Source organism: Dipodomys spectabilis, unplaced genomic scaffold (assembly GCF_019054845.1).
Source record: "Dipodomys spectabilis isolate Male_0828 unplaced genomic scaffold, ASM1905484v1 ptg000052l, whole genome shotgun sequence".
Classification (NCBI taxonomy): Eukaryota; Metazoa; Chordata; class Mammalia; order Rodentia; family Heteromyidae; genus Dipodomys; species Dipodomys spectabilis.
In genome coordinates this window covers 3,374,861-3,402,772 of record NW_024870729.1, presented here as the reverse complement: position 1 = coordinate 3,402,772, position 27,912 = coordinate 3,374,861, and the positions used below count along the sequence as shown (strand labels likewise).

General features: G+C 43.7%; 1 protein-coding gene across 1 annotated transcript in view; it reads right to left on the bottom strand.

Annotated features, from left to right (window-relative positions):
- Positions 1-1,679: 1,679 nt before the first annotated feature.
- Gpat4 (glycerol-3-phosphate acyltransferase 4) overlaps positions 1,680-27,912 on the bottom strand; it is a 42,541-nt gene continuing 16,308 nt past the window's right edge. The window contains exons 2-13 of the mRNA XM_042679433.1: positions 21,764-22,683; positions 15,140-15,209; positions 14,046-14,346; positions 13,246-13,320; positions 12,334-12,423; positions 12,061-12,154; positions 11,399-11,514; positions 9,472-9,527; positions 8,919-9,004; positions 6,024-6,152; positions 5,857-5,936; positions 1,680-3,415 (exon numbers count right to left, since the gene is read on the bottom strand). Coding sequence (XP_042535367.1) covers positions 3,307-3,415; positions 5,857-5,936; positions 6,024-6,152; positions 8,919-9,004; positions 9,472-9,527; positions 11,399-11,514; positions 12,061-12,154; positions 12,334-12,423; positions 13,246-13,320; positions 14,046-14,346; positions 15,140-15,209; positions 21,764-21,928 — 1,371 coding nt within the window. The 5' untranslated portion in view covers positions 21,929-22,683 and the 3' untranslated portion in view covers positions 1,680-3,306. The remainder of the gene's footprint in view (positions 3,416-5,856; positions 5,937-6,023; positions 6,153-8,918; positions 9,005-9,471; positions 9,528-11,398; positions 11,515-12,060; positions 12,155-12,333; positions 12,424-13,245; positions 13,321-14,045; positions 14,347-15,139; positions 15,210-21,763; positions 22,684-27,912) is intronic.

The following is a 27,912-nucleotide window of genomic DNA, read 5'->3' as shown; positions in this document are numbered from 1 at the left end:
GATGAGCCTGCACACAGTGCTATCTTTTACAAATTGGAGAACAGAAGGAAGTACCATCCCAGACCCTGAGACTTTGGTCAATTCTAGGAAGCAGCAGGGTTCATAGACCTGATTTCCATAGAGCATTTAGGGTATATGCCCACCACTGGTTCTGTCACAAAGATCTGAGACATTATGGTGCCCACAACCCCTTGTCACTGGCCTGCCCACTGTCCCTCACACATCAAGCCTTTGTCTGGGAGGGGCAGAGAGGGAGTAGGGTCTGTGGCAGGAAAGCATGTCCCAAGGTTGGTTCTCTGTCAGATCACCTGAAACTACTCTGCCAAGCTTTGCTCATTTAGCCCTGGCTGCAGGGCCATCTATTGAGCTGCCTGTCAGGTGTACTTCACTGGTATTTTGGGAGGTTTTCTCTAGCTAGAAAGGGCTCATGCTTGCATGAAAAATCTGCCTTTAATTCACAATCTTAAGTAGGCCATCTCAAGAAGTGTGGGTCTGGCTCACTATCATCTATACTCTTTAAGGACTCCACACACATGGGGACCCCTGCAGAAAAAAAAAAAAAAGCCTGGTTTGGGGGAACAAATGGCTCCAAATGATCTATTTTGAAACTCAAAGCCAATTTGAATGAAAAGCTTAAAATCAACAGTTATTAGCTGGACACCAGGAGCTCACACCTACAATCGTATTCAGAAGAAAGAGATCTGGAGGACTGAGTTTGAAGCCAGCCTGGGCAGAAAGGACTCTCATCTTCCAAAACAACTAGCAAAAGCTGGGTGGCTCAAGAACACCAGCTGAGCAAGCAAGCAAGCACACCAAGTGCATGAGGTCCTGAGTTCAAACCCTTGTTTTGGAGGCAAAAATTAAATTGCAGAGGTAGAAGGTCTTAGAAGTCACAACCCTAGTGCCTGGTTATGTATCAAGAAACAGATAAAAGAGAACAGCAGTGGAGCAGCAAGTGTGGAAGTGGACTGAACTGGCCACTGCCCCGGTCAGTCAGGGCAAGGATCCAAGAGTAGTTTGTAGTATGTTGTGAGCCTTTCCTACAGACCAACTCTGAGATCCCAAAACAATTCCAACTCTGGGACTATTAGGTCTGCAGGATCCCCAGTTAAAGAAGGATGGGCAGTAGGTGGCCCTGAATGCCTTAACAGACTGTAGAGATTTCATTTTCATGAGTATAATCACATCCCTCCTCCTTCTCACTGTTCCTGCTGTAACCAATAACAGACAGGTGTGTGTAACATGAGCAAGCAAAAACCCCCATAAAATCCTCTATGCATATCATGAAGTAAAAGCAGCTACTTCATGATGAATTTCATAGGAACTTCTTTTAAAGAGAACTTGATTTTCTTTGGTCCGGTCGTGGGGCCTGAACTCTGGGCCTGGGTGCTGTCCCTCAGCTCTTCAGCTCAAGGCTAACACTCTACCACTTGAGCCACAGCGCCACTTCCGGCTTTTTCCTTTTTGCTTATGTGGTGCTGAGGAATCGAACCCAGGGCCTTGAGCATGCAAGGCAAGCACTCTACCACTGAGCCACCTTCTCAGCCTGAGAACTTGATTTTCAAAACTAATTTTATATATCATTCCAACTGGCTCTGACACTATACACACCACCCCTTCTACAAGCTGAGAACCTTTTATTCTTAAACATCCCATAAAATAGTTCGTAAGAGGCATTCTTAGTCATAACAGTGTTTTTATTTGAGAGAAAAGAACTTTTCACTGGCTAGCAATGGGACAGGTTGAGGAAACAGGCAATTATGTGGGGAGGTGACAGGAAGGTGGCAGGGATACCACCAAACAGGACAGGGGCCTTGAATGACAGTTCAAAACCTCAAGAGGTGGGCTTCACTCACAGTACAACCCAAATCCCAGGTGACACCACAGCTGGTACAAAATCATAAGGGGTATCCTGACCTTTCCACAATGGTATGGAGGTATGTAGGAGGGAGGGACAGACAGATGGATGATGGTGGTTGAGGCAAACTGCCCTCTCTCCTGCAATACTGAAAGTGAACAGATCCCACAAGGATGGCTGGCTCTGAATCTACCTTTGCAGTGGCGATGTGGAACCTAAGGTAAACCAACACCCTTGTCGGCCTCACCTGGCTCCTCACCTAGCCTCAGGACCTCTGTTTTCCCTTACTTTTATACTACACTGCCCCAACTCAGCCCACCCTCTCCTCCGCCTCAACCAACCAATGCCTTGCATACGCCTCCAATCCCACGGCTCACCTGTGGAGAAACCAGTCTATCCTAGAAACCATAAACTAACCAGAGATGTGCAAATGCCTGGTATGAGCCGTTTACCCTCATTCTGGAAGTCAGGTTCAGACCCTGCCATTCCAGGGTTATTATGTTCAAGTACAAGAACTAAACTTGACAGGGAATACATTCTTCAGGGCTACATTCAAGGGGCAGAGAGTAAAGGGAAAGTCCCTTAATTCATTCACCATCTAGTTTCATTTACTCACAAGACATGCCCAAAGCCCCCGTCACTTATAGTAGCACTGGAGTCCCCACAACAACCCTGTGAGGTAGATGTCACCACCTTCCCTTCCCCTGCTGACCCATGACACACATGGGGAAGACGAGGCACACATTAAACAAAGTGCAAGTCACATGGGAAATTCAGGCTCAGCCTGGAGTTTGAACACAGATTCCTGGCTCTTGTCACAGACTGGTCAAGGGGGCACTGGCCTCTCCCCATCCTGTGACACCCCTTAAGCAGGAGCTCCAGAACTTTTTAAAACTTCATTTGGCCCAATGCCCCTGCAAACAAGTCTTTTCATGGGGTCTGCAGAGATCTGAGGCTGGGTGCTGTTTGGGCTAGAGGCAGGCCCAGCCATCTTGGCAGTAACCCTCTCCTCTGGAGTCATGTGCCGGCCTCCCCTAGTAAGTCCCTGGCACATGTGCAACCACAAGGACTGAATCCCAAACCCTACCAAGGTTGAGGACAGTCCTCCCAACCACTCAGCCCGAGACGACGCACACAGGTGGAGAGCTGACTTTAATGGCACTCCTCCAACGGGCTTATTGTAAAGGGAACAAGAAGGCATCTTGTCCTGGCTGGAGCACCCAGCAACTTTGCAGCAGATGACAGTGGGCAGGCTGTGCTGCCTGAGCCCAGGGATCCCTGTGTGGCTCTGAAGAAGCTGGAGTCCTGGGATCCTGAGTCTGGAAGGGTGCAGCAGTGGGGCACGGTGGTGGTGGTGGTGGTGGAGGCGGAGCAGGAGCAGCAGCATCTTCTGCTGGCTCATTGTCGGGACTTGGAGGCAGAGGCTCCAGCCAGCATGGGATGCAGACTCAGGAACGGCTCCTGTCCTCATGGTTCCCAACAATCATCTTGCTGTACAGCTTCTGCTGCTCTTCCTTAAATGTGTCTTTCACCTTCTCCCTCTTTAATCCACCATCCCTGAGAGAGAAAGGTCAATGTAACAGCAGGAAAGGCTCCCTGACCAACCCCATTTTGGAGATACCCTAAACAGCTCAAAACCCATCACAGGCCAGCAGGAAACACAGGGACACCAGGGCCTCTCATCAAGCAGACTGCAGACCTGCCTGAACTCCTGGGAACCTGAGGTCAGCATTTGCAATTCATGGTGAACACACTGTAAAACTCCCCACCCTTCTCAAGGAGGTTAACATTTTTTGTATACTAACGTTCATCTTTCCCTCACAAAGCATAGAGGACAAAAGGTACTTACTCCAGTATCCCCAGAAGGAAAAGAGCCAAAGCTTTAGGAAGTACTGAGATTCAAAATATCCATAAATTCCTTTATAAAATGTTACTTATAAAGTTTACACCTAAGATTCTGGGATGAAATCCAGAGCCTTGTAATAGGCAAGTCCCATAACTCTGAGCGGCTCACCCAGCCCCAGGGAAAAGCAAGTTCTTATCTCTACACCCTACAGACAGTACTGTGAGCCAGCCACAGCCTGAACTCTTCTGCCTACTCTCAGGGTGATGGCCTTGCCAATCCATACTTCTGCACACCTCTAAATTCTCTAGACCTGCATTTGCTCCTTCCCATTCCCATTCCCACCCACACCCCAACTCCCTGCTTAACTCCAGTGTTTCCTTCTTCAAAGCGTGAAAGCCGAAGTCTCCTCAGTCTCTGCTCTACTCTAAAACTCAGTCAAGAAGCAATGCTCAATGACAAGGGAACATGGAGTAACAGATAAACTTCCTAACTAAAAGCCTGCCAGTTTGCTTTCAAATTCCAGCTCCAGACCTTCTTTGAGACATTAGTGAAAGTAACTTGACCTCTCTCTGTGGGGTCACCTGAGGTGAGCTAAAAACCACTACACAGAGTACTAGAAGCACCATGAGGTGCACAGTAGGCATTCAAGATATCAAAACTGACATTTTCAGTTTTGTTTTTGAAACATGATCTCCTAGTTCAAGGCTGGCCTCAAAAGTTGCCATTTGAAGGCTGGGAATGTGGCTTAGTAACAGAGTGCTTGCCTAGCAGGCATGGAGACCTGGGTTCAATTCCTCAGCACCACATAAACAGAAAAAGCCAGAAGTAGCATTGTGGCTCAAGTGGTAAGTGCTAGCCTTGAGCAAAAGAAGCTTAGGGACAGTACCCAGTCCCTGAGTTCAAGCCCCAGGACTGGCAAAAACAGAATTTGCCATCCTACCTCAACCTCTGAGTGCTACCATACCAGGCTAAGATTTGCATTTTTTGTTTCATTTGTTTTGTTTTGTTTTTGCCAGTCCTGGGGCTTGAACTCAGGGCCTGGGCACCGTTCCTAAGCTTTTTTTGCTCAAGGATAACACTCTACCACTTGAGCAACAGCGCCACTTCTGGCTTTTTCAGTGTATATTGTACTGAGGAATCGAACCCAGGGCTTCATGCATGCTAGGCAAGCACTCTATCACTAAGCCACAGTCGCAGCCCAACATTTGCATTTTTTAAAAGGCCAAAAACCTAAAGGTAATGCTATTTTCTGTTTTGTTATGTCTACCAAGTCAAATCCCATCTGAAGCTGACTCTTACTTACTCTTATTAAAAAAAAAAAAAAATTGAGGACAATACTAGGGACTGAACCCAGGGCTTACCTAGCAAGCTTACTCTACCACTTGTTCTCAACCCTTTTGTTTTTGTCTGGACTGGCCTCCAATTCATAATACTCCTGCCTCTACTCCTTGGGCAACTGGACAGTTGTCCACCACCATTCACAACTTTGACCCTTGTTCCAAAAGCTGACATCAACACAGTGTGGCAAAGTTTATCTGAACTAGTGTATGTCTCTACTGATCTCCTGATGTGGAGTGTAAGTACCTCAGATTTTAGAATGAGGGTAGTAAACTCTGGCCTAAAGGCTACAGCTTCACATCCAGCCTCCCATCTGTTCTTGCAAATAAAGTTTTATTGGGAAACAACTATGTTTCTTCATTTTCTGGATGCTTTTACACTATAATGGCAGAAGAGGTTACAATAGGCATCATATGGCCCATAAAGTCTAAAATATTTACTGACTTTACAGAAAAAGTTTGTCAACTCCTACTCTAGTAGGAAACAAGAAAAATGCAATAAGTGAAATGCCTTTCTTTCTATGGTTTGTCTAACTCTCTGTGCTAAGTGCACAGAGATCAGAGAAAGCACTGTATTTATGAGATTGCCACCCAGCCAAAGTTCATTCCCATCTGGAGGTGGTAACTATGTGGGGCCCTGGTACACTGGAAACCCCAGGCCATTCTGAAGAGAAACCAGGTAAAAAGATTCCAGCCTTCCCTCTCCAGGGGTTTTACCACCACACCAGGAAGGAGAGGCCCTTGCAAAGGAGGTTGGGCACCTGCTCGGGTGTGTTTTGGACGGATTTACTCAGCTAACTGTTGGCTTTACTTACCACAGCAGGTCCACCAGTCCTCCCTGCCTGGCAATGGCAGACTTCACCCTGTTAGCAAACTGCACAGCATCTTCATCTTTCTGTAACAAAGAATGAATCAGATCACAGCACAGACTCATGGTCACAGGCAGCTGAGTGGGGATGCCTGTGGGGAGGGAGGCTCCTACCTCTCTGGTCATAGGAGGCAGGTACCAAACGCTGCAGACAATGGCCCAGCTGGTCATCATTCTCAGCAGGTATGTCACCATCCCGTACTTGCTGCTGTTCCAGAATGCATCACCAAACTGAGGGTCATACTGAAAAACATAGGAAGCTGGATGTGAGTAGTCCGGCAATGTATGCTGTCAGAGCATATCTGTGAATGGATCCACTGAGCAGTATTGGGCAGAGTGCAGCTCCCATCTCCCATGAAAACATTAAGCAAGCAGCTCTGTACATAGCAGCTCTGTCCTTGAGCCATACTCAACTGTCCTCAGCTCTGTGCAGAGCATCAGTAAGGCCTCTGTTGACCACTATCCTCCAACCAACAGCGATTTGCTACACACACACACACACACTATTCAACTTTCCAGATACATCCAAAATCATTGAACAGAATAATCTACTCCCATGCACCCATTTCCCTAACTATTGCCATCTTCACCTGCCCCCCTCATTAACACCATGGCATCCCCTTATAAACATGTCTAATATACATCCAAATTAAGTATCTTCTTGTATAATTGCTAGCTTTTTTATATCTTTCCCATGCCCCAGGCTGAAGAACCAATGAGAGAGCTTATAATATGCTATTTTACTATTTAAATGTAATTGCAAAAACAATTTATGTATTTATAATTTAACAACGTAAATTATTTCTTTAGACAGGAAGAATTTATCTGTGCTGATTAAATCAGTGTCCATTAGTGAATGGCTATATACTGATGGCTGTCTCTCAAGGTTGCAACCAGGGACTGGACTTTTCATCAAGAAGTAGGCATTTGTCAATGCCTCTAATGGAGGCAAAAGCTATCTCAATGGTATTTTAGGGAAAATACAGCTGTAGCTACAAACCTTCCTCTCACCAAACACACAGAAAACCCAGGAGCAGAAAAGCCTGGTCTAAGATGGGCTAGAGGAGGAAGTTACAAAAGAAGAGAGAAGAAGAGCTGAGTGTTGAGGCTGCATGAAGCACAGTGGAGCCTTTCAGTATGTAGAAGGGCTGTGATAAACAGGGCAATACTCTAAATGAGGGATAACAAAGGAATGAAGTGTGGACAAGTAAAAGAAAAGAAAATTTCAATTTGTTCTACAGGACCAACATGCGACGGGTACCCTTTTTTCTGGGAGAAGGCCACCAATGTGGAAGTGACTGAGCTTGAAGGATAGGGATTAACTGTACGTTTTTTTTTTTTTAGGCCTTTCTAGCTTTAGTTTTAGAACAAAATCAGACAAACATGTTAAGATTATGGCGCTAACTACAAAAAAACACTGAGACTTACTAACAGAAACTAAAAAAGATTTAACTGTGGAAGGCTTAATGAACTCACTAAGAGGAAGGGAGAATTTCAACCAATAAGCTAAGTTCATGACGATAAAGAAAGTGCTGTTAGCCAGGCACAATGAGTGGTGTGCACTTGGGTTAGAGTTCAGTCTCTCTTCCACTCTGGGCTGGCACTACAGTATAAACAAGGCAAAAGTACAACAATACCTCAAAATCAGACACTGACTTAACTTCCGTGGAAATATGATTAGCCTTGATGCTGCTAAAGTTATCCAATTTATGGACCAAATAAAAATTCATGTAAAGTTTACATGTATTTGCTTTGCAGAGGAGCCCACGTTCCAACAATGGGTACAAACTATTCTCCACAGCAATACACTTCCAGTAGATCCCTGATTATCACTAGCCAGGGACATGTTAAAATGTCCATTTAGCAACTCTGGTGTAGAACCCAGTATCTGCATTTTAAGCATCCACCAGGTGCAGTTCACACAGCTGATGTCTAAGAATGATTACTGAAGTGAAGACCAGCCAAACTAGCAACTCCCTGAGCATACTCGGTCAAAGGCCTGACTCCCATTATGCTAGACTGCAGGTCAGCCCACAGGAGACAGCATACCCCACTGCCCCAGTAGACACCGATAACAGACTATCCACTGACTCATCATTCTCCATAAAAGGCTCAGCTACTCTGAGGTCTCCTGCAGTCATTCTTGTGCCAGCCTTTCCTTGTGCCCTGCTCAGCTGGCAAAAGGCGAGCAGCTTGCATGAATTGGCCTACCCCAAAATCAAGGCAATTAAGAATACATGCTAAGCTTGCTAAACCTCAACTGTAGGCACAGCTACTGATCCTGCTAAGATTTCAGCCTAGGTACTTAGACCACACTGCCAACAGCCTGTTTGACAGAATGATGAGGCATGATCTGGATTCTTTAAAAAAAATATATAGTTTTATTATTATTATTTTATGTGGTACTGAAGAATTGAACCCAGGGCCTCATGCATGCTAGGCAAGCACTCTACCTCTGAGCCACCTTCCCAATCCCAGGTCTGGACTCTGTAAGAAAAACTTTGGACCCACTGTTGACACTCAAAGGATGAGAAGGAAAGAAGAGAAAAAGATGGTGAAGCTGACTGGCTGCACATCGCATGTATCCAGGGAGCTTGAAAGGACAAGTTGACAAGGGCGGGGCAGGGTGGAGAAGCTGCTTATTGGCATGAGATGACGTTGCTACCCAAGCCGTAGAGTCCTATTGCACTGTGGTGTTGGAAGAGACCTGTCAGTCCTTCCTTCCACCCAATGGACCAACCTAGCCCACAGCCTCCTTCCCATGTGGAGTGCTCTCCAGTGAGCTAGGTCTATGAAGAGCGAGGTAGCAAGTGAGAGGGGCAAACACAGAGCTGATGAGAAGCTGCCATTTCTGAAATCCAGTAGTGAGCAGAGATCTGGTTCCTCTGCTAACGCCCAGGCCCCTGGACCTCTTTACTGCTCCCATTCTCCTCCTTTAGCACTTTTTTTGACATGGTCAGCACCTATCCAGCTGTGACAGGACAGCATGCATTCTTGGAGGTCCTGTACCTTGATAGCAACAGGGTAAACAGTGGCTCCAATCTCAAAACTTCCCTTTTTGAACATCATCACCGACGTGTTATTGATACAGGTTCCTAAAATGCAGGTAGAAGTAAAGCATCTAAGTATAACATAATTATAATAATTCCAATTCTTCTAGCAGCTCTTCAAACAGTTACCTTGTCATCATCCATTTGAACACTTTACAGAGCTAGGAAACTCCTCTCTGTGGCCATTTCGCCAGCTAGCACAACTTGACCTAGACAAGGGACCAGGGACACTGAGCAGACTTGGAGGGCTGAGGGATACTGCAAGAAACTCCAAGGACTGCCATCAGTAAGGGACTCCTGGACTGAAAAAGTTCACACTGGGAAACTCGTGCTAAATTCTGAGCTTTGTCCAGTTTTTAGTCCTACTCACAGTCTAAATGGGACCTAACACTATATAGTACAAATAGACAACTCAAGCAAGGGCTGAGGGACAGGTTTCCAGGCATATCAGGGTCACAATCTTAACTGGCTTCCCATCCCAAAGCTCTTTATGGTCATTAACCCCTTCTTACCTTCTGGGAAGATAAGAATAGGCAACTTGCTTTTATCTTGCACGTGTTCAGTCAGTCTATAGAAGAAGAAAAGTTCAGATGATTCTCTGCCCTTTGTTATCAAAGTGCATTTATGTTTATTCGACACTAAATTTAGATGGGAAGACAAAATTAATGACTACTTTTAAACTCATATAATTGTTCAATTCAATACAGTACTAATGTCTGGACCCAGAGGATACTGCAAACTTGGTTCTATCTGAAGGAAGCAACAGCCATACCCTCAATAAACCCTGGCTATCTTACTATGCAATGGTCACATTGGATTAAACCACACTATGGTCTAATGGTGACTTCCTTTACTCAAAAAATGATGGTGATGATAAGTGGATGTTAAATCCAAAATGTTAGGTGATACAACAAAATTAACAGGACTTAAGAAACAAAGAACTTCCACTCATTGGTCGAAGCACTACTAAATATCCCCATGCTGCTGATCACATGTATGGTGTATATGTGTACATCGTTATATGTTATAGACCATGATAGACAATTTGCTCCAGGAAAGTTAATAATGAACTTGTGACTTTAAATGGGCATCATTTTTCCACAATACTGTGAAATTTGGGAAATTATGTAATCACTTAATCACAATTAAAAAAAAAAAAAAAAAGAACCTGGGGAAGGTAGGAAGGGAAGGGATGGTAGGGGGAAAACAATGGAGGGGGTAACAATGCCCAATAGGAAGTGTACTCATTACCTTCCTCATGTAACTGTAATCCTCTGCATAGTATCTTTACAATAAAAAATTTAAAAAAAGCCGGGCGCTGGTGGCTCACGCCTGTAATCCTAGCTACTCAGGAGGCTGAGATCTGAGGATCACGGTTCAAAGCCAGCCCGGGGAGGAGAGACCGTGAGACTCCTATTTCCAATAAACCACCAGAAAACTGGAAGTGGCGCTGTAGCTCAAGTGGTAGAGTGCTCGCCTTGAGCTGAAGAGATGAGGGACAGCGCCCAGGCCCAGAGTTCAAGCCCCACGACTGACCGAAAAAAATAAATAAATAAAAAAAAAGATGGTGAAATTCGACTGTCACCATGGTGGTGTTGAGAGATAAGGCCATTAAGAGGAAACTAGATTTTAAGAAAAACTGATAAATGCAGTCCTCAGGACTGAGTCACCTCGAACATGGGGAAGGCAAGACAACCCCTCATTTTGTCTGTCTATACATAATCACTAGCCCTTCTGCTTTTCTACTGTGTTATGACAAAACAGAAAGGCCATGCCAGATACAGATATAGATATCCAATTTTGGAATCTCTAGCTTCTAGTCTCAGGCATTCTGTTACAGCAGCAGAAAATTATGTAAGACAGTTCTCTAGTCCCCTTGGCTCAGTATTCTATCCCGAAGATACAGCAAAGGGAACTCAGTGTTGGGGGGCAGGGGGGAATTCACTGTCTCTATAAAAGATGGTCTTCCACTGATTGTGGGATACACTGCTGACTGGAGGCCCTAGGTTTGGCCCCCAGCGCTGAAGAAAAAACAACAGCTGATTTCAATAAAGTCTTAATGCCTCCATGTATACTGTGCAAAGCTCTTTAAATTACCTACAGCCTTAAGTTGATTTTTATTAGTAATAATGAATTCACTTGGAGAGTCAAACATCAAAGGAAGCTTCTATTTGGGCTGGAGATGTAGTTCAGTAATAGAATGCTTGCCTTTAAGGCCTTCCATTTCATTCCCAGCACTGCCCAAAGAGGAAAAAAAAGACTCATATTTTATTAGGATGAGTATAATAAAACGTTATTAACTTTAGAAACAATACTCAGATTTCTGTAAACTATATGTTCCCAATTTCAGGAAAAAACAAAACAAAACACAAAACTTGTGGAAATTTTATAGGCTCAGCATCAAGAAGTATTCCTGCAATGCTTATTTTGTCCATTTACCTCTTAGCCACCAGATGGCGATCTTTCACTTCAGACCGTTCAAACCAGACATGTGGGCAGGCCTTCACCATGGCTCTCTGAATAACACCCATGAGGCCTCCGTGCACCTGACCCACCTAATCCCAGACAAAGGAATAATTAACAGTGAATTCGTTCTCACACAATTGCTCCCCTGGTCCCACAAAGTAAGTATCCCAAACTCTCACCCTCAAATAGTTGATTGCTAACTAAGTTTCTTTCAAGAAAACAGTACTCAGACTCACCAATCCTACATTTCCTAGGTCTGTAACTAAAAATATAACTAAACACTTAAGTCAAAATAACCACCAAGTTCTATAAAGTAATCCTCCTTGGATAGTCTCAAATGCTCTCAAGTCTAGCTCTCCTTGGCTCCCCTCTCCCCTGGAATCGTCTACCATCTGACTGCCAGATACCCAGACCAAATATTCAAGGAACAATCTCTACTCTGTTACTCTGCTCAGAACAGCTCTTATCCAAGTTCTTAGCATTCCCCAAGGGAATCTAGGTTGAGGCCACACGTAATCACATACTTATATATGTGCCTTGTGTTCTGTGAAGGGTCCAAAAGTCTCCCAGCACTGATTCAGCTAAGTAAGTTAAGTCCCATTTCAAGAAAACAATAGAAACAGAACTTGTTTTACCATGGCATAATAGCCATCACTGGCCAAAATGATCACGTCGATGGGAGATGTATGATTAGCCACACAGATGCCACCATTTCTTGGTCTGTTTTTCCTGGGGGTAAAACATACGCAAAGCAACAAGAATGAGTGTGTAGGAATTCCTTTGGAAAACAATTCTCACCTCACAAGTGTCATCAGAAGCTAGCTAAAAGCTAAGGAGTATGGCTGAGTGCAGGCAGGCCACATTCTTGGTCATTGCTCTCCCCTTGCATGGCTACCAAGTCCCCTCACCTGTCATGGTAGGTAATGATAGCTGTCAAGGCGCGCACGCAGATCCGGTAACACATCAAGTGAACATGTTTACTCAAGAACTCCTTAAACCTGCAACAACATGATAAGATTTGTTTGACATAGAAGAAGACAGGACAAGCTGCTGACTCTTAACTACTCAACAGTCTGTCAAGTACTTTTCTAAGCATTAGTACATATAGTAAAACCCTGTAATGTATTTTCATTCTTGTAGTCACTCTCAAGAAAACAAAGAAATGCAACATAGCTTGATTATATTCGCCCATGTTATGGTTCCTAGCACAGGGGAACCATGGTCTCCTAGGTTCCTTTGCCCACTTAACTTGAGGCAGGCCTGAATGCAGCCCCCTCACAGCCTGGAAGAACAGAGATCTACTGGCTCTCCAACTTCCTCTGAGGTTTCAAAAAATAAAAAACCCTCCCTGTATTCTAAATAATTTTTTTTAGCACTTATTCTCTAATAAGTTTATGAACTTAACAGAACACATAAAACTAAACACATGATCTCTGCTGGGGGCAGAGATACTAGTATAATCCAGGCCTTGGCTTTGAACCCAGAACCACCAATAAAACAAACAACAACTCCAAACCACCAGACACGCTATAAATAAAATATGTTAATATCTGAGTCCCAGACTACCCCTTTGGGAGTTGCTTCCTTTAAAGTGGGAGGGATATATGGGTTGGAAGGCCAAAATAACAGTCACTGATCAAGATCAGGCACAAAATGAAAGTCTTTAATGTGGATGCCAATGTGAGCATGAGGTTTCTTTAACCATCTAAGATTCTTGGGTTGGAATAGCATCTGAACAAGTGGTCTCCTTTCGCTGTGAGTCACCATTCCCAGAATGATGTGCCTCCTCCTCCCTGCAGGAACATTCACACCCTACTCACCTTCCATTTGGCAGGTATCCCACCACAGTGGTGCCCACCACCAGCAGGCTGATCCCCGTGAATGCAAGCGCTATCCTGTAAAAGACAAGAGCACATCACACCAGCCCAGGAGACAAGAATCAAAAATACAGATCTGAATTGTACCCGTATCATAAGCTTTGAGTTCAATCTCCAGTACAGCCAAAAAATAATAAAAATTTAAAATGAAGAGCTCTTCACAGAAATAGGTGTTTCGTGTTAGAACTAGAGTTCCCCTGTGATTCCAAACTAACCCTCACTGACATGTCTCCTTAGCCTCAGCAGCTGGAATGACAGGCCTCCCTAGGGTCACCTGGGCTGCCCTCGGGCACCTGCTGTCCTGCTGGCTTCCCCTCTCTTCAGCTTTACAGCCTGGCAGAAGCAAAGCCTCTGTGAAGCAATAAGAAGTAAGGCCTGAAGGTACCAGCATCTGGCACGACACTCAGAACAGCACAGGACACAGAAAGCTAGAATTCAATACTGCCTCTGTATCAGAGAAGCAGGATTCAGGAAAGAAGGCCATGCCCAGAGTGGACAGGCCAGAAAGTACACCATGTTCCCTGGCTGCATTCAGTCCATCTAGGCAAGCGATCTGTCTTTAAGAAACCCAACTATTGCTGTTTAATATCCTGAATATTCACAGATCTTGAAAGAGTAATGCTAGTATGCCCTTCTAAGCCAGAGCAAAAGCCACACTATCCTCTTTCTAAAATGGAAGATAGGGAGGTCCTGCATAGAGTGAGGCAGAGCATCAGGCTTTCTGTTACTGCACTTTTCCTCACCTGAGTGGCAGGAGGAAGCAATATCGAATCAGCACTCCTAGCCCCCATAACACAGTGAGCCGAAGGCTGATGTACTGGAAGTTATAATTGGTTCTGCTCAGCAGGTTCCATGACTCCAATTCCTCTGCTGAGAATCTCTTGGTCACTTCATCGTCCATAATAGTCTCCATTCCTTTCCGGCAAAAGTAGAAAATGTCAGAGAGCTCAAACTCCAGAGTATTATCCAGAGCCTTACTACTGCCACTTCGACGAATTTCTTTGATTTCTTCTTCTAGTGAAGTAGGATCTTTTGCAATTATTCCTGAAAAATACAACACACCTGTCAAGTGGCATGCTTCAGCAAAGTATGTGAAAAACACTCAGGATACATAGCCTACATCTTATGCCATGAACTGTAAATGTAATGTGTGCTCCAAAGGTTAAGGAGTTAGAAACCTGGTTCCCAATGCGTGGTAGACCTTTAAGGTAGGGCCTCATGGAAGAGGATTAGGTCACAAGGCTGCTGGCCTATTAAAGCCTATCATGCTGTGGGAGTGGGTATAAGGGATGGAGCGAGCCATTCCCATGATATTGGGTTGTTTTTTATTTTTTTTATTTTTTGGGTCTGGTCGTGGGGCCTGAACTCTGGGCCTGGGCGCTGTCCCTCAAGCTCTTCAGCTCAAGGCTAGCACTCTACCACTTGAGCCACAGTGCCACTTCCGGCTTTTTTCTTTTTGCTTGTGTGGTGCTGAGGAATCGAACCCAGGGCCTCATGCATGCAAGGCAAGCGCTCTACCACTGAGCCACCTTCCCAGCCCTGTTGGGTTGTTTTTAAAATGCAAACCTGGCCCCTCAAGTTTGTGAGATCTCTTTTGCCAAGTAATAGACCCTTCCCTTCTTTCTTCCCGTTCACATATTCCTGCCATGTGGTACAGTTAGGGAGCCCCAAATTTCTATCCAAATTGAGCTAAATACCCTTTTTCTCTTTTGCAAAGTACCCAGTTCTGGGAATTGTGTTATAGCATCAGAAATGAATTCAACCAGTGTACAAATGAAAGCACTTAGAGACCTATATCAAAGGACCCTTAGCCTAAGGATCAAGACTCAAGTCTTACCATTGGTATAGGGCTTGTAAAGTTGGTGGTTCTTCTCCTTGGCTCCTCTCTCCATTCTCAAGGTAGCCCACTGAGGAGGGAAAAAGCAAAACAGCAGTGCAAGAATGAAATTCTTTTTCAGGGAGCATCTCCACTACTACTCTGTGAAAGCCTCAATCCCAATCGGGAGAGCCAATGGTAGTCAATTACCACCCATCGTGAAAGGGGGCTCCACTCCTTTCCCAGGGTGGCCAAAACCCAAGGCAAGTTAGCAACTGTACAGAACTGAGTGTATTACAAGGAGCTGAGGCAATCTGTTCAGACTCTCATCTCATTCACCTGAACATTCTCCAGACCAAGGAACTGACTAGCAAATGGCACACGACCAGTGAAGACAGACTCCTTCAAACTGCTGCCCACAACCAAAAAAAGTGACCCTTTTTGCTTTCAGGAAAATAAAGGACTTTCTTTAACTTCCAGAATCTGGTTCTCTTTATCTACAAAACATGATTTCTTAGCAAGGTCATTTAGAACAGAAGGACACCATGTATGTGACAGAACTTAGAAAAGGCAAGTGTGTTACACGTTAGGTGTCTTCATTACTAGTAAAATCCAGACTATGGAAGAGAGCTAGAAAGAAGGAAAAAAAAAGCAGCTTTCCCTGGAGCTTTCTACCTTCATTAATAGAGTCCTTTTACCTGGGGTAAATAGAACCAGCTCACCTACTCCCTCGTGAAATATGTTACCAATGAATACCTCCACGGTGAGTAAGGGAAATAAAAAAGATTTCAAGAGATGCCTCTTAAACTTTGTCCACAGCTGTGCACAAAGGAGAGAATTCTATCACAGGGAGAGAACACTATCATGATGCATAAGGCATGGAGCCCAAGGCATTCAGGGTACACTATGCTAGTGGAGCCTGAAAAAGCAGCAAGACTGTTCTATTACAGGAGGGAAAGTCAATCAATTTAATCTGACCTCGACTGGAAACCTCAAATGTCATTCTCTAGAAAACAATAGGCAGCTTTAGTGTTATCCACTCAAAGTAAGGTCAGAAATGAGAAAACTCAACCCATGTTTCAACATTTAAGATTAGGTGAGCATTGATGGCTTTTGGTTCTATGAGTGGATAACCTTTTCTGGGGGAAAATGTTAATTCCTGTTTTAGGAAGAAGATGAACTGCCTAGTTTCTGAAAACTTAGAAAGACTTGATAAGAAAGCACAAGCTACACGTCTAAATATATGAACACAAATATTTAGTGTTCCACATTCTTGCTATAATCCTGTACTGACACTGCAAGGACAATAATAATAGAAGCACTACTCTTGTGCTGAATTCTAAAACTCAGACTATACTGCAAGAAGCAAGTAACACAAAACATTAACCTCAAGGATGAAAAGAGTGCAGTCTCTCTCATTGCTGCTGATGCTCAGCTCTGAAACTGTTTAGCTGCATATACCCTTTCATCCCCTTTGGCTTCTGCACATTACAGAATGCTTCTGTGTTTACTAAGGCACTGTCCAGTCACAGAGTAAGGGACAAGCAGTTGGGCTGGAGGAAATCTGGCAATTAGCTGAGAACAGCCTGTTAAGGGATGACTAGGGCAGCTCACTCAACTACCTTTGCCCTAATAGAGGGAGAAAAGGCCTGGGAAAACAAAGTCCCCAAACACTTCTAACACTGCTAGGGGAGTGGGAGAGACTAGGCATAAATATACTAAGCAAACTGAAGCTAATTTAATTCAGTCCTGACACTATACACCTGGAGAGTGAGAGATCCCACAGACTGCCCCATCCAGATGCCAAAAGCAAGGCCCAAATTGTGACTAGTGCTTCTGACTGGCTATTAAATGGGGTTTTCACAACCTGCCACACTGGGATCAATGCTTTGTCTGCAGATCTCAGGGACACACTATTTATGTTTACAATTTAATACAAAGAACAAAGATCAAGATGTGCCCTATACAAGAGTTGCACATGAAAGGTATGGGGTGGGGGTTCCAAGTCTTTTCTAGACACGTCACTCTCTAGCATCCAGAAGGTTCATTAAATCATTAAATCCTCTTGTTTTAAGACTTTTCATAGTTATCAGAATTTGATCTCCAACCACCCACTCCTGAGGCTTTGCAACAAGTGCTCTCATCTCTTCAGCATAAGCTCAAATGTGGGCAAGGTGCTCACTAAGGACAATAGAAAACATTAATCCAGGAGACATCCCTACAGTTAGGGCCTCTCTGACAGAAACTAGGCATAAAAATCAATCACATTTTATATCACAGGCCAAAGCATAATAGTGATATCTAGTAACTATACAATGAGCTTCTCTGAGCTGTCACTTTAAGAAGTATAGTTTTCAGATACTTTGGAATAAAATTAAGAATCCTAGGTTCAGAGTTCATTTCACCATAAAAATCGTCTCTCTTCCCGATTTGTCATTTACGAGACTATTCAATGTCAGATTACTTTATTCTCCTTTCAGCTTCTCCTAGACAGAGAAAATTTAAGGGCATTAACAACACTAGGATCTTAGGTAACATTAAACTGAACAGAGCTTGGCAGGTGAAATGCAGATGGGCACTCAATACAATTCTGGTACTAGTTATATCAGTCTCCACTACATTCCCACCAACTAGATATATCCAAGAACTTGATCCCTGAAAACCACCGGGCTTATACTTCCCCAGCAAAGATTCCATCCTCTCCCTGCTTTGGCTATAATGTTCAGGTTGCTACTGTCAAGTCTACCCTTTATTTCACAGAAGGGCCAACCTCACATTTCCAATTACAAATCCAGGCAGCATCCTCATGCAGCAGCTGAGAATCTGCAGTGGCATACTTCTTCATTACTGCAGTAGCTCCTCCACACATTCCAGCCTGAGAGCTGGCATCCTCTCCCTCCATCTACCCAAGTTGCCAGGCCTCCAATGTCACCAAGTCCTCTGAAGTGGCACTCTCACATCTGCTCGTTCCATATTCCTTCCTTCTCTCCTTTATTGACCTATAAAAGGCCAACATCAGCTTCACTTCTCTCTCCCTCAGTCCTCCTTCCTGTACCTGAACACATGCTGCCAGAGCCTGATCATATCACTTTCTGGCTCAACCTTCAATGGCTACCGAGTGTCTAATAAAAGACATAAAACCCACCTTGTTGCTTCATGTACCTTTTTGCTCTAATAAACTATGTGCTGCATCCAAACAAGATTGTACCTTTTCACCTTTACCCAATAAGCTTGAAGAATATTCTATCATTTTCCAAAATCTAGGCCTAATGCCAAATCTACTATGAACTGTTTCCTACCCAACTTCTGCGTCAGAACTTTAATTGGGCACTGCATGATGAATTAAGTATATGTGTGCATATTTGTCTCTCCTAAGAGACTATAAGTACTTTTGGAAGCAGGAGCTAGAACCCACCAAGTGTATAATCTGACAGTACCTGGCACTTAGCAGGTAATTAATAAGGGCTGTACTTAATTAATCAACTCTTAGTTTTTCTCTCCATCAAAGTCTCCATTTGAAAAAACAGACCAGAAATGATAAAAGCTAAAACGTTTTCCCTGGGGCTGGGAAGGTGGTTCAGTGGTAGAGCACTTGCCTTGCATGCCTGAGGCCCTGGGTTCGATTCCTCAGCACCACATAAGCAAAAAGAAAAAAAGCCGGAAGTGGCACTGTGGCTCAAGTGGTAGAGCACTAGCCTGGAGCTGAAGAGCTGAGGGATAGTGCCCAGGCCCAGAGTTCAGGCCCCACGACCGGACCCAAAAAATAAATAAAAATAAAACGTTTTCCCTGCAACTAATCATCCTCATCTCCTTGAGCATGTCCTTACCCACTCAAAGTTACAATAGAATGGACATTTACTACTCCCATGTGAGGTTAGAATTACCACTCCTCTCCAGATGAGGAAACAGGCTGCCAAGTTCAATGATCAAGGTAAGTGTGGGAGCTGTTGAAAATCCCAAGTACTCAAGGTGAGGGATACCTGCTCCAAAAACAAATGTTCTTCCCACTCTAATCCCATAAGCACATGAAGCTGGTCTTCCAAACCATTGCAGCCTCCATTGATCCAGTGGAGCTGAAGATGTGCAAACTGCCAAAGTCCCATCCTTTTCCCCTAACTTGACTGATACCTTTCACCTCAGGCAGAGAAACACAGGTTTCTTCTGTTGTTCCCAAGTCATTTTCAACCCAGTTGGACTTCCATTCTAAAATGCTATCATCACTCTGAAAAGGACATCTGAAGCAGATACTCTCAGGAAAAGGACAGAACCCCTTTAAATATGATACTCCTCGAACATTCTGGTCTTTAGTAACTCAGCATCCATGGGACCTGCTCTGAGTTTAGTCCTCCAAGAGAGGAATCATCCATCTACATCCTCTCCATCTCTCTCAAAAGCAGACAAAAGCACAACTGTACGAACTGAATGCTATTTAATGCTATTTACAAAGAAAATCAGTAAAATGTAGAAATAAATAATGAACCATGGCAACTAGGGATGGAACTCAGAAGTTCACACATGCTGGCAAGCATTCTACCATTGAGCCATACCATCAGCTTCTACTCTTTTAAAATCTTAATCTTGCTATTTCCATTACTAAATCACTTTGCTCAGACTAGTGGTTTTCCAAGATGTGCTTCTGATGGCCCAAAATTACATTTCCACAGGTTAGCACAACAGTAAACATTGAATGAGTTTTCCATGGTATAATAATAATCTATATTAGAACTCACAAGACTGTACATCCTAAAAATTCAGTCATAAAAGGGATTCACTTGCCCAATAGGGGAGTGCTTGCCTAGCAAGTATGTGATCTGAAGTTCAAACTGTAGCATCATCAAAAAAAATACTGTATCTCATTTCCTCCACTATCATGAACATTTCATATATTTCAGGTAATCTAAGTCTCTTTCCTTATTGATAAAATAAGAATATTTACCCTGTTTCATCACATAATTCTAAGGAGCCACAGGAAAGTGTAAACATTAAAAAAAACTACAAGGTATGTTGGGTGCTGGTGGCTCACACCTATAATATTAGATACTCAGGAGGCTGAGATATGAGGATCATGATTCAAAGCCAGCCCAGGCAGGGAAAGTCTGTGAGACTCTTCTCTCCAATTAGCCACCAGAAAAACCAGAAGTAGAACTGTGGCTCAAAGGGGTAGAGTGCTAAGCCGTAAATAAAAGCTCAAGGACAGCACCCAGGCCCTGAGTTCAAACTCCGCATTCAAAAAACCCCCAAAACTAGTGGCGCTGTGGCTCAAGTGGTAGAGCACTTGCCTTGGGCTGAAGAGCACAGGGACAGCACCCAAGCCGAGAGTTCAAGCCTTGTGACCGACCAAAAAACAAACAAACAAAAAACCCCCAAAAAAAAACAAAAAGAAAAAAATCTCCAAAACTATAAGATATGGTTAGAGGTATAACTCAGAGGAAAAACACTTGCTCACTATGTGAAAGGCTCAAGGTTTGGGGTCTAGCACTACCAAACAAACCTACCAGATACCATATAAAAAAGTGGCAGGCTGGGAAGGTGGCTCAGTGGTAGAGCGTTTGCCTTGCATGCCTAAGGCCCTGGGTTCGATTCCTCAGCAACACATAAGCAAACAGAAAAAAGCCGGAAGTGGCGCTGTGGCTCAAATGGTAGAGCACTAGCCTTGAGCTGAAGAGCTGAGGGATAGAACCCAGGCCCAGAGTTCAGGCCCCACAACCAGACCCCCCCAAAAAAAAATTTAAAAAAAGTGATGTGGCTTTATTTTGACCATGAAGTTGCAGTTCTCAAAGCTATACATGGTTTCATCTGTGAAAAAGAATTCCTGGGCTAGGAAGGTGGCTCAGTGGTAGAGCGCTTGCCTTGCATGCCTGAGGTCCTGGGTTCAATTCCTCAGCACCAAATAAGCAAAAAGAAAAAAGCCGGAAGTGGCACTGTGGTTCAAGTGGTAGAGCGCTAGCCTTGAGCTGAAGGGCTGAGGGACAGCGCCCAGGCCCAGAATTCAGGCCCCACGACCAGACCCCCCCAAAAAAAATAATTAAAAAAAAATTCCTGCAGAGCTGGGGACTAGTTCTGAGATTTTGCAAATAAATGACCAAATCTCTGCCTAGACGTTCAAAATCTTATGGTGTCTTATTAGCTTAGTTTTATTAGCATCCTTTCTCATCTACTTTCTTTATAATGCAGCCAGTTCTGGCCAATGTTCTGACTGATGTTCAGAAATATACTATCTTCCCCTTCTATCTTTCAGAAAATTAAACAGTTCAAACTCCCTTTTCTGTTCATTCTTTTTGCATGAAGTGTAAGGGCTTTCTTTAAATAAATGTGTAAGGAGAGAAAAGGCTTTTCAGAGGGGGACAGGTTGGCAGCACTGTGCCATATACCTGCTCTATAGGGACAAGGAGTACATAGCAATGCGCTTGATTTTATGTCTCATGCTGTGACTTGGCAGGCACGATGCAGAGTCACGGGCTCAGGGTCAGTGTATGCACTCATTTCTCCATTCCCTCCAAAGTCCGTCCCCACCCCCTACTTTCCCAGTTTCTCCCAGGTCCAGCAGAAACAGCCAGGTATTCTTACCAGCTGGGTAAGAATTGTTTCTGCCCAAACCAATTCCCCCTCCTCTATGACACTACCCATCAAAATAGCTCAACTCACCGCAAAGATTTTTAACAAAGTTTTCATGTAGAGCTTTCGGATACCAAAGGAGACTCCAAAAATGGCAGGGACTATGATGAAAACGAGCAGGAGGGTAAAGAGAACTGTCAAGGAGATGCCCAGAAGGTTGACAATCAGGCTATCAAAAGGCAGCAAGAGGAACATGGTGGAGGATCCAGGCCAGGCTGGTGCCCTCTTCCCCACGCACAAACCGTGGCCTTCAGATGGTCCTTTCTGACAGCACCAACCTGAGAAAGGAAGCTAGTCCCCCAAGGGTGACAAACTCCATCCCCAGGATCACATCATTTAATTGCTTGCACAGAGCAGAGGAACTTGATAGCGAACAAGGTAGAACAAGTCTTCAGTACCAGCATGCGTGTCCAGGCTGTGTTTCTGTGCAAGTAAGTGGCAAAGGAGAGCTCTCCACTCCACTACCTGTCCACTGCTTCCAGAGGCTTTGCTCCGTTTCCTGCCCCACAGCATTCAGCAGATCAATCTGTCCAGCAGATCTGTATTGCCAGAAATACCAAGAAGAGTTCACCTTGGTGCCAGAAAACTCCTGATAACTCCCGTGGAGGGGGTGACACTCGCACTTCACACAGAAGGTTTTGGAAGGTGAATATGTGGAAATTAAATAATTTTGCTTAAAATTCCTTCATAAGCTGAAACCCAAATTCACTGTAGAGAGTTCGTATCTGTCCCCATTCTCCCTTTGGAAGGGATCCTGGTGCTGCTGCCCCCAGGACCCTCCTACCTGAAGAGCCTCAACCTTCGCCAGTGGCACACGGAGGCTGGCATGGAATGTTTCATGCCTGCAGAACTCCAGGCACACCTGGCATAGGTGGCCACTCAAAATTCTTCCTGCCCTTTCTCAGCGGTGACCTGGCTTCTTGGCGAAAGTTGTTTACATGCTGCTGGAGCTGGGGGTGGAAAGAGAAGCAATGTCAGTCACACAAATCAAGAGGAAGAACGTCAACATGCTTTGTTGTGGGAGGGGCAGACTGTCTTAGGGTGAGCCAGCCATTAGCGCCAGCTTCTCCAGACATCAAGGTCAAAGGGACTGGAGAGGCACACCACCAATGTGGGAGAGACATATAAGTGTTCCACAGAGTTTACAACGCCAATAAATTGGAACTGTGGCCACTCATACTTTTTGAGTTAAACATTATGTATCTGTAAAACATAAAGGATAAAAATAATACATTAAGAAATGTAAATCTCCCTCCTACCTGTCTCGTTTCCCAGAGTTCTTCTGGGTAGATGCTCAACTTGTATTTTTTTCCTAAGAGAATTTCTGTTTATAGGAGGATATCAGCTGTTCCTTTCCACCCTTCTCCCACCTTGCTTTTTTAGCTTAATCTACCTTAGAAGAGTTCCATCAGTTCATAGAAACCCCTTGCTCTTTGCAGATACATAGCTTACAAATGGAAAGATTTAGGTAAGCAGTCTCCAAAGGCTAGACACTGCCAATTCCACCTTTTGATTGTTACAAATAATGTATTTAATTTACTCTACACAAATGTACATGGCAAATGTCTTTCCAAGATAAATTCCTAGAAAGGAGATTGCAGGAAAAAAAGGATATATACATTTTTAATTTTGTAAGACACTGTCACATTTCTTCAATCAAGAATAAACATCTCCAGCCTATTTTCTCACCTGTTCACTCATTTTAAAATTCCACTATTTCAAATATCTTGCAAAAGCATACCAATTTTTTAGTATTCATTCCATATTATGGAAGTTCTAGCAGAGTTGGGTACCAGTGGTTCAGGTCTGTAATCCTAGCTACAAGATCTAAGAATTGCAGTTTGAAGACTTCCTAGAAGAAAAAAATTCAACTCTTTTTTTTTTTTTTGGGTCCGGTCGTGGGGCCTGAACTCTGGGCCTGGGTGCTGTCCCTCAGCTCTTCAGCCCAAGGCTAGTACTCTACCACTTGAGCCACAGCGCCACTTCCGGCTTTTTTCTTTTTGCTTATGTGGTGCTGAGGAATCGAACCCAGGGTCTCGAGCATGCAAGGCAAGCGCTCTACCACTGAGCCACCTTCCCAGCAAAAAAAATTCAACTCTTATCTCCAATTAATCAGAAAAAAAAAAAAAACGTGGCTCAAGTGATAGTGTGCCAGCTGTGAACAAAAAAGCTGAGTAAAAATGCAAGGCCCTAAATTCAAGCCTCATTACCAGCACCAAAATTAAAAACAAACAAAAAAAGTTACTAATGGAAGTCCTGAACATGGAAGTCGAACATGACAGAATCCTATCAACTATCTCCAACAAAACAACCCCATACTCCCATAGTGCTAGGGTAGAACCTAGAGCTAGCACATACCAGACATGTGCTCTAACACTGAGCTATATTCTCAGCCTCGACAAAACATTCTGCATGAATCACCTTCTGGCTCTATTCTAAAACATTTACAAGTTCAAGAAATTGAATTCATAGATACTGACTTTACCTTAAAATTTATCCAATGTTTTATAAAGTCAAACTTACTACTTCGCTTGGTTACCAATATGTCAGTAAGTATTATTTCCACTAAACAGACTAGAAGACAAGAAGCAGATATAGGTCAAGTTCTGTTCTTCTAACATGATCCCAAATGTGGCTCTAAATCACAAACACTTGTTTCTGTTTCTGATCCCTATTTCTTCCACATTCATGTTACCATTACTGCTTACATAATAAATGAAAACAACATGACAGGAATTGAGCCAACAGCATTTTCCACATACTCTCCTCAATTCTCACAACTCCTTTGTGGCAGCATGACCACTGCCATTTACAGACCAAGGCATTGAGGCTTACCAGACTAAGTTTCTCAGGGTCACACAACCAGTAAGTGGTACAGCAAGAATTCCTACATCACCTTCATCGGAGGCCAGGCTCTTCAACTACTGCACCAAATTATCCTGAAATAATAAATGAACACTTCCTACCTGCCAAGCCTCCTCTACAGAACTTCCTGTGGTTAAGAGAAAAACTAGATGTGGATTCATGTATCAGAATCTGGTGTTCTCAGAATCTAAGGTACAGCCGTGCTCTTTCATATAACCTGGCTATCCACTGTACAATGCCGGGTTTCTAACCATAACCCAAAGCAGCCTGTCTCACTGTGTTTCAGGCGCCCATTAGGGCCCAGCCTAACTCTAGTCACATTCTGCTCCCCTAGGCCAGCATCCCTCTAGGGAAGGCACAAGAACCCTCTGTCCTATTGACCAAAGTTACCTTGAGTTACTCAGGTCCAAAGGGACTGTCATTTACCAAACATGACCCCATAAGCCAAAGTTTTAATCACTCTTTTTTTGGATCAAAATCAATTGAGAATTCCCAAGGTTACTCTGGGTTCATGTCCATGAAACATTAAACACATGTAGCAACAAGCTCATTTCTTCACCTAGTTCAGAAGTTGGCCAATCACAGCCCGAGGACCAAATCTTGATATTGTCTGATCTAAAGGTTCTTGAGCTATATATGGGTTTTATTTCTTTAAAGGTATGTAAAAAAGAAAAGGATATGTGGTACTGTGGCCTGCAAAGCCTGAGATATTTACTATCTGGCCCTTTACACGAATGGTTTACTGCCCTGTGAACCAAATAATTGCCTCCCTCAGAGGTGACCTCTCCCCTGGTGGCCTGCCCCACCCCCCAGTGCCTGTTTATGAGTGCCAGCCTCCTGACCAGAGAACAGTGAACCAGCCAGACCAGTTACCTTGCCAATACCAATCTGCACATAAATTCTTAGAAGAGAAAACAGCAAGTAAATGACAGTTATCAAACAACTGTCCAAACATCTTGGGGGCTTAGCAGAAAACTCACTGAAGTCAGAGGTATCTGGTGTCTTGAGGGCACTTGTAATGAAGACTATAGTGACTGGAAATACCAGAGCTGCTCACATAAGAATTCATCCAGAACCATGATTTCTGAAAAACTGCTCATTTAGGAGCAGACATAACTTTGCTTGAAGGAAATGTAACCATTACCTCCAAGGAGTTGAGGTGGAGCACTGTTAACACAGGAAAATTTACCTACCATCAACTTCCTCAGTTGGAATCCGGCTACCATAGTAAAAACCATTTGGACTAAGTCCAGACAAAATGTAAGAACTAACTAGTTCTTAGACTGTCAGGAAGATGGCATCACCCTAGCAGGGTAACAGATCCCATTACTACGCCAACTAAATTCTTCAAGTCCCTGAATGGCAATTCTGGGCCTTCAGGCATGCAAGTGGCCTCAGTTCTTAGAGTGACTAATTCATAACTAACATAGTATATGCCACACAATTATGAGAGGGCATATTTAGTGCCGAACATATATGCCTGAAAGAAGAATCAAGTAAATAAGCATTTCAAATGTTTCATGGTTGTTCACAAGGAAAAGGATGAAGTCTTGAACAAAAGGAAGAGTACACGGAATTTAGTTTAAATCAGACCCAGTCTGGAGTATTTGGCAGGATGCTTATGATTCCTAAGTGCCGAACCAACCTTTTATTTTTTTTTGTTTTTTGTTTTTTTTGGGTCCGGTCGTGGGGCCTGAACTCTGGGCCTGGGCGCTGTCCTTCAGCTCTTCAGCTCAAGGCTAGCGCTCTACCACTTGAGCCACAGCGCCACTTCCGGCTTTTTTTCTTTTTGCTTATGTGGTGCTGGGGAATCGAACCCAGGGCCTCAGGCATGCAAGGCAAGCGCTCTACCACTGAGCCACCTTCCCAGCCCATGCACTTTTATATATATATTTTTTTTTTTTTTTGCTGATCATGGGGCCTGAACTCTGGGCCTGGGCACTGTCCCTCAACTCTATACCACTGGAGCCACAGCGCCACTTCCGGCTTTTTCTGTTTATATGGTGCTGAGGAATCGAACCCAGGGCCTCATGCTTACAAGGCAAGCACTCTACCACTGAGCTACCTTCCTAGCCCCTCCAAACCTTTTAAACTAGCTCTCTGACACATCCAAACTCAGAAGACTGTGACTGCCAGAATATGCCATAGATAATACATGCCAACTCAAAAGTACCCTTTTATTAAAAAATAAATGCTTAAAGCTAGAAACAATAGCTCATACCTGTAAGATACCTACTTAGGAGGCTAGGATACAGAAGGATCGCTGAGGCCAGCCTGGCTAAAAAAAAAATTAGGAAGATGTTATCTCAAGAAACAAGTTGGCATGGTGGTGGCAAGCTACACATCCCAAGCTACACAGCCCTGGGCAGAATATTGAGACTCTATGTGGAAAAAAAAAGCAAAAAAGGCTGGAAGTGCGGCTCAAATAGAACATCTGAGTAACAAGAGCAAGACCCTGAGTTCAAGATACATAGATTAGACAGACAAAGATAGATATTTAGACAACCAAGTGACAGATGCACACTTGTTTTTTTTATAGTGCAGGTGAAGGAACAATAGGCCTGGGACATGCCAGGCAATCACTCTACCACTGAACTACATGCCTAGCTCAATAGATTCATTTTTAAAGCACATAAAGTACAAAGTGCCACCAATAAATGGTGCATATTAACATTCCTTTAGAATCCAAAGAGACCCAGATTATCATCCTTACTTAAGGTAACAAAAATTTAAGGTTCAGAAATAAAAGTGTTTTGAAGTATTTTGGGTCACAAAAATCAACAAGCTAAAAAAAACCTACATGTTTGTAATAGTAAGGGCTCAATTTATAAAAGATAGCTAGACTAAGGGTATGGCTCAAGTGATTGAGTACTTACTTGCCTGCTATTAAGTGTAACATCCTGAGCTCAATCCCTGCACTGCCAATTCTTATTTTTTATTTCTGGGCTTGAGCTTAGGACCTCATGCCCTCTCTTTGCTTTTTCTCTCTCAAGGCTGGCATTCTACCACTTGGGCCATTCCTTTACATCTGGCTTTTTCGCTGGCTAATACTGTCCTAGGCTGACTTTGATACATGATCTTCAGATCTCAAGCCTCCTGAGTAGATAGGATTTATATGCATGAGCCACTAGTGTCCAGCTCAAAATGTTTTTTCTAATAAACCACTATATTAGTTAGAACGAGAAAATGCCTTCAAATACTGCTGGTTGGGGTATAAAATGTTGAAACCTCTATGAAAAATAATTTAGCAACTGCCTTAAAAATTTTAATGTAGGGTCGAAAACAAACTTTACAACTTTGGTGGGGGGGAGGGG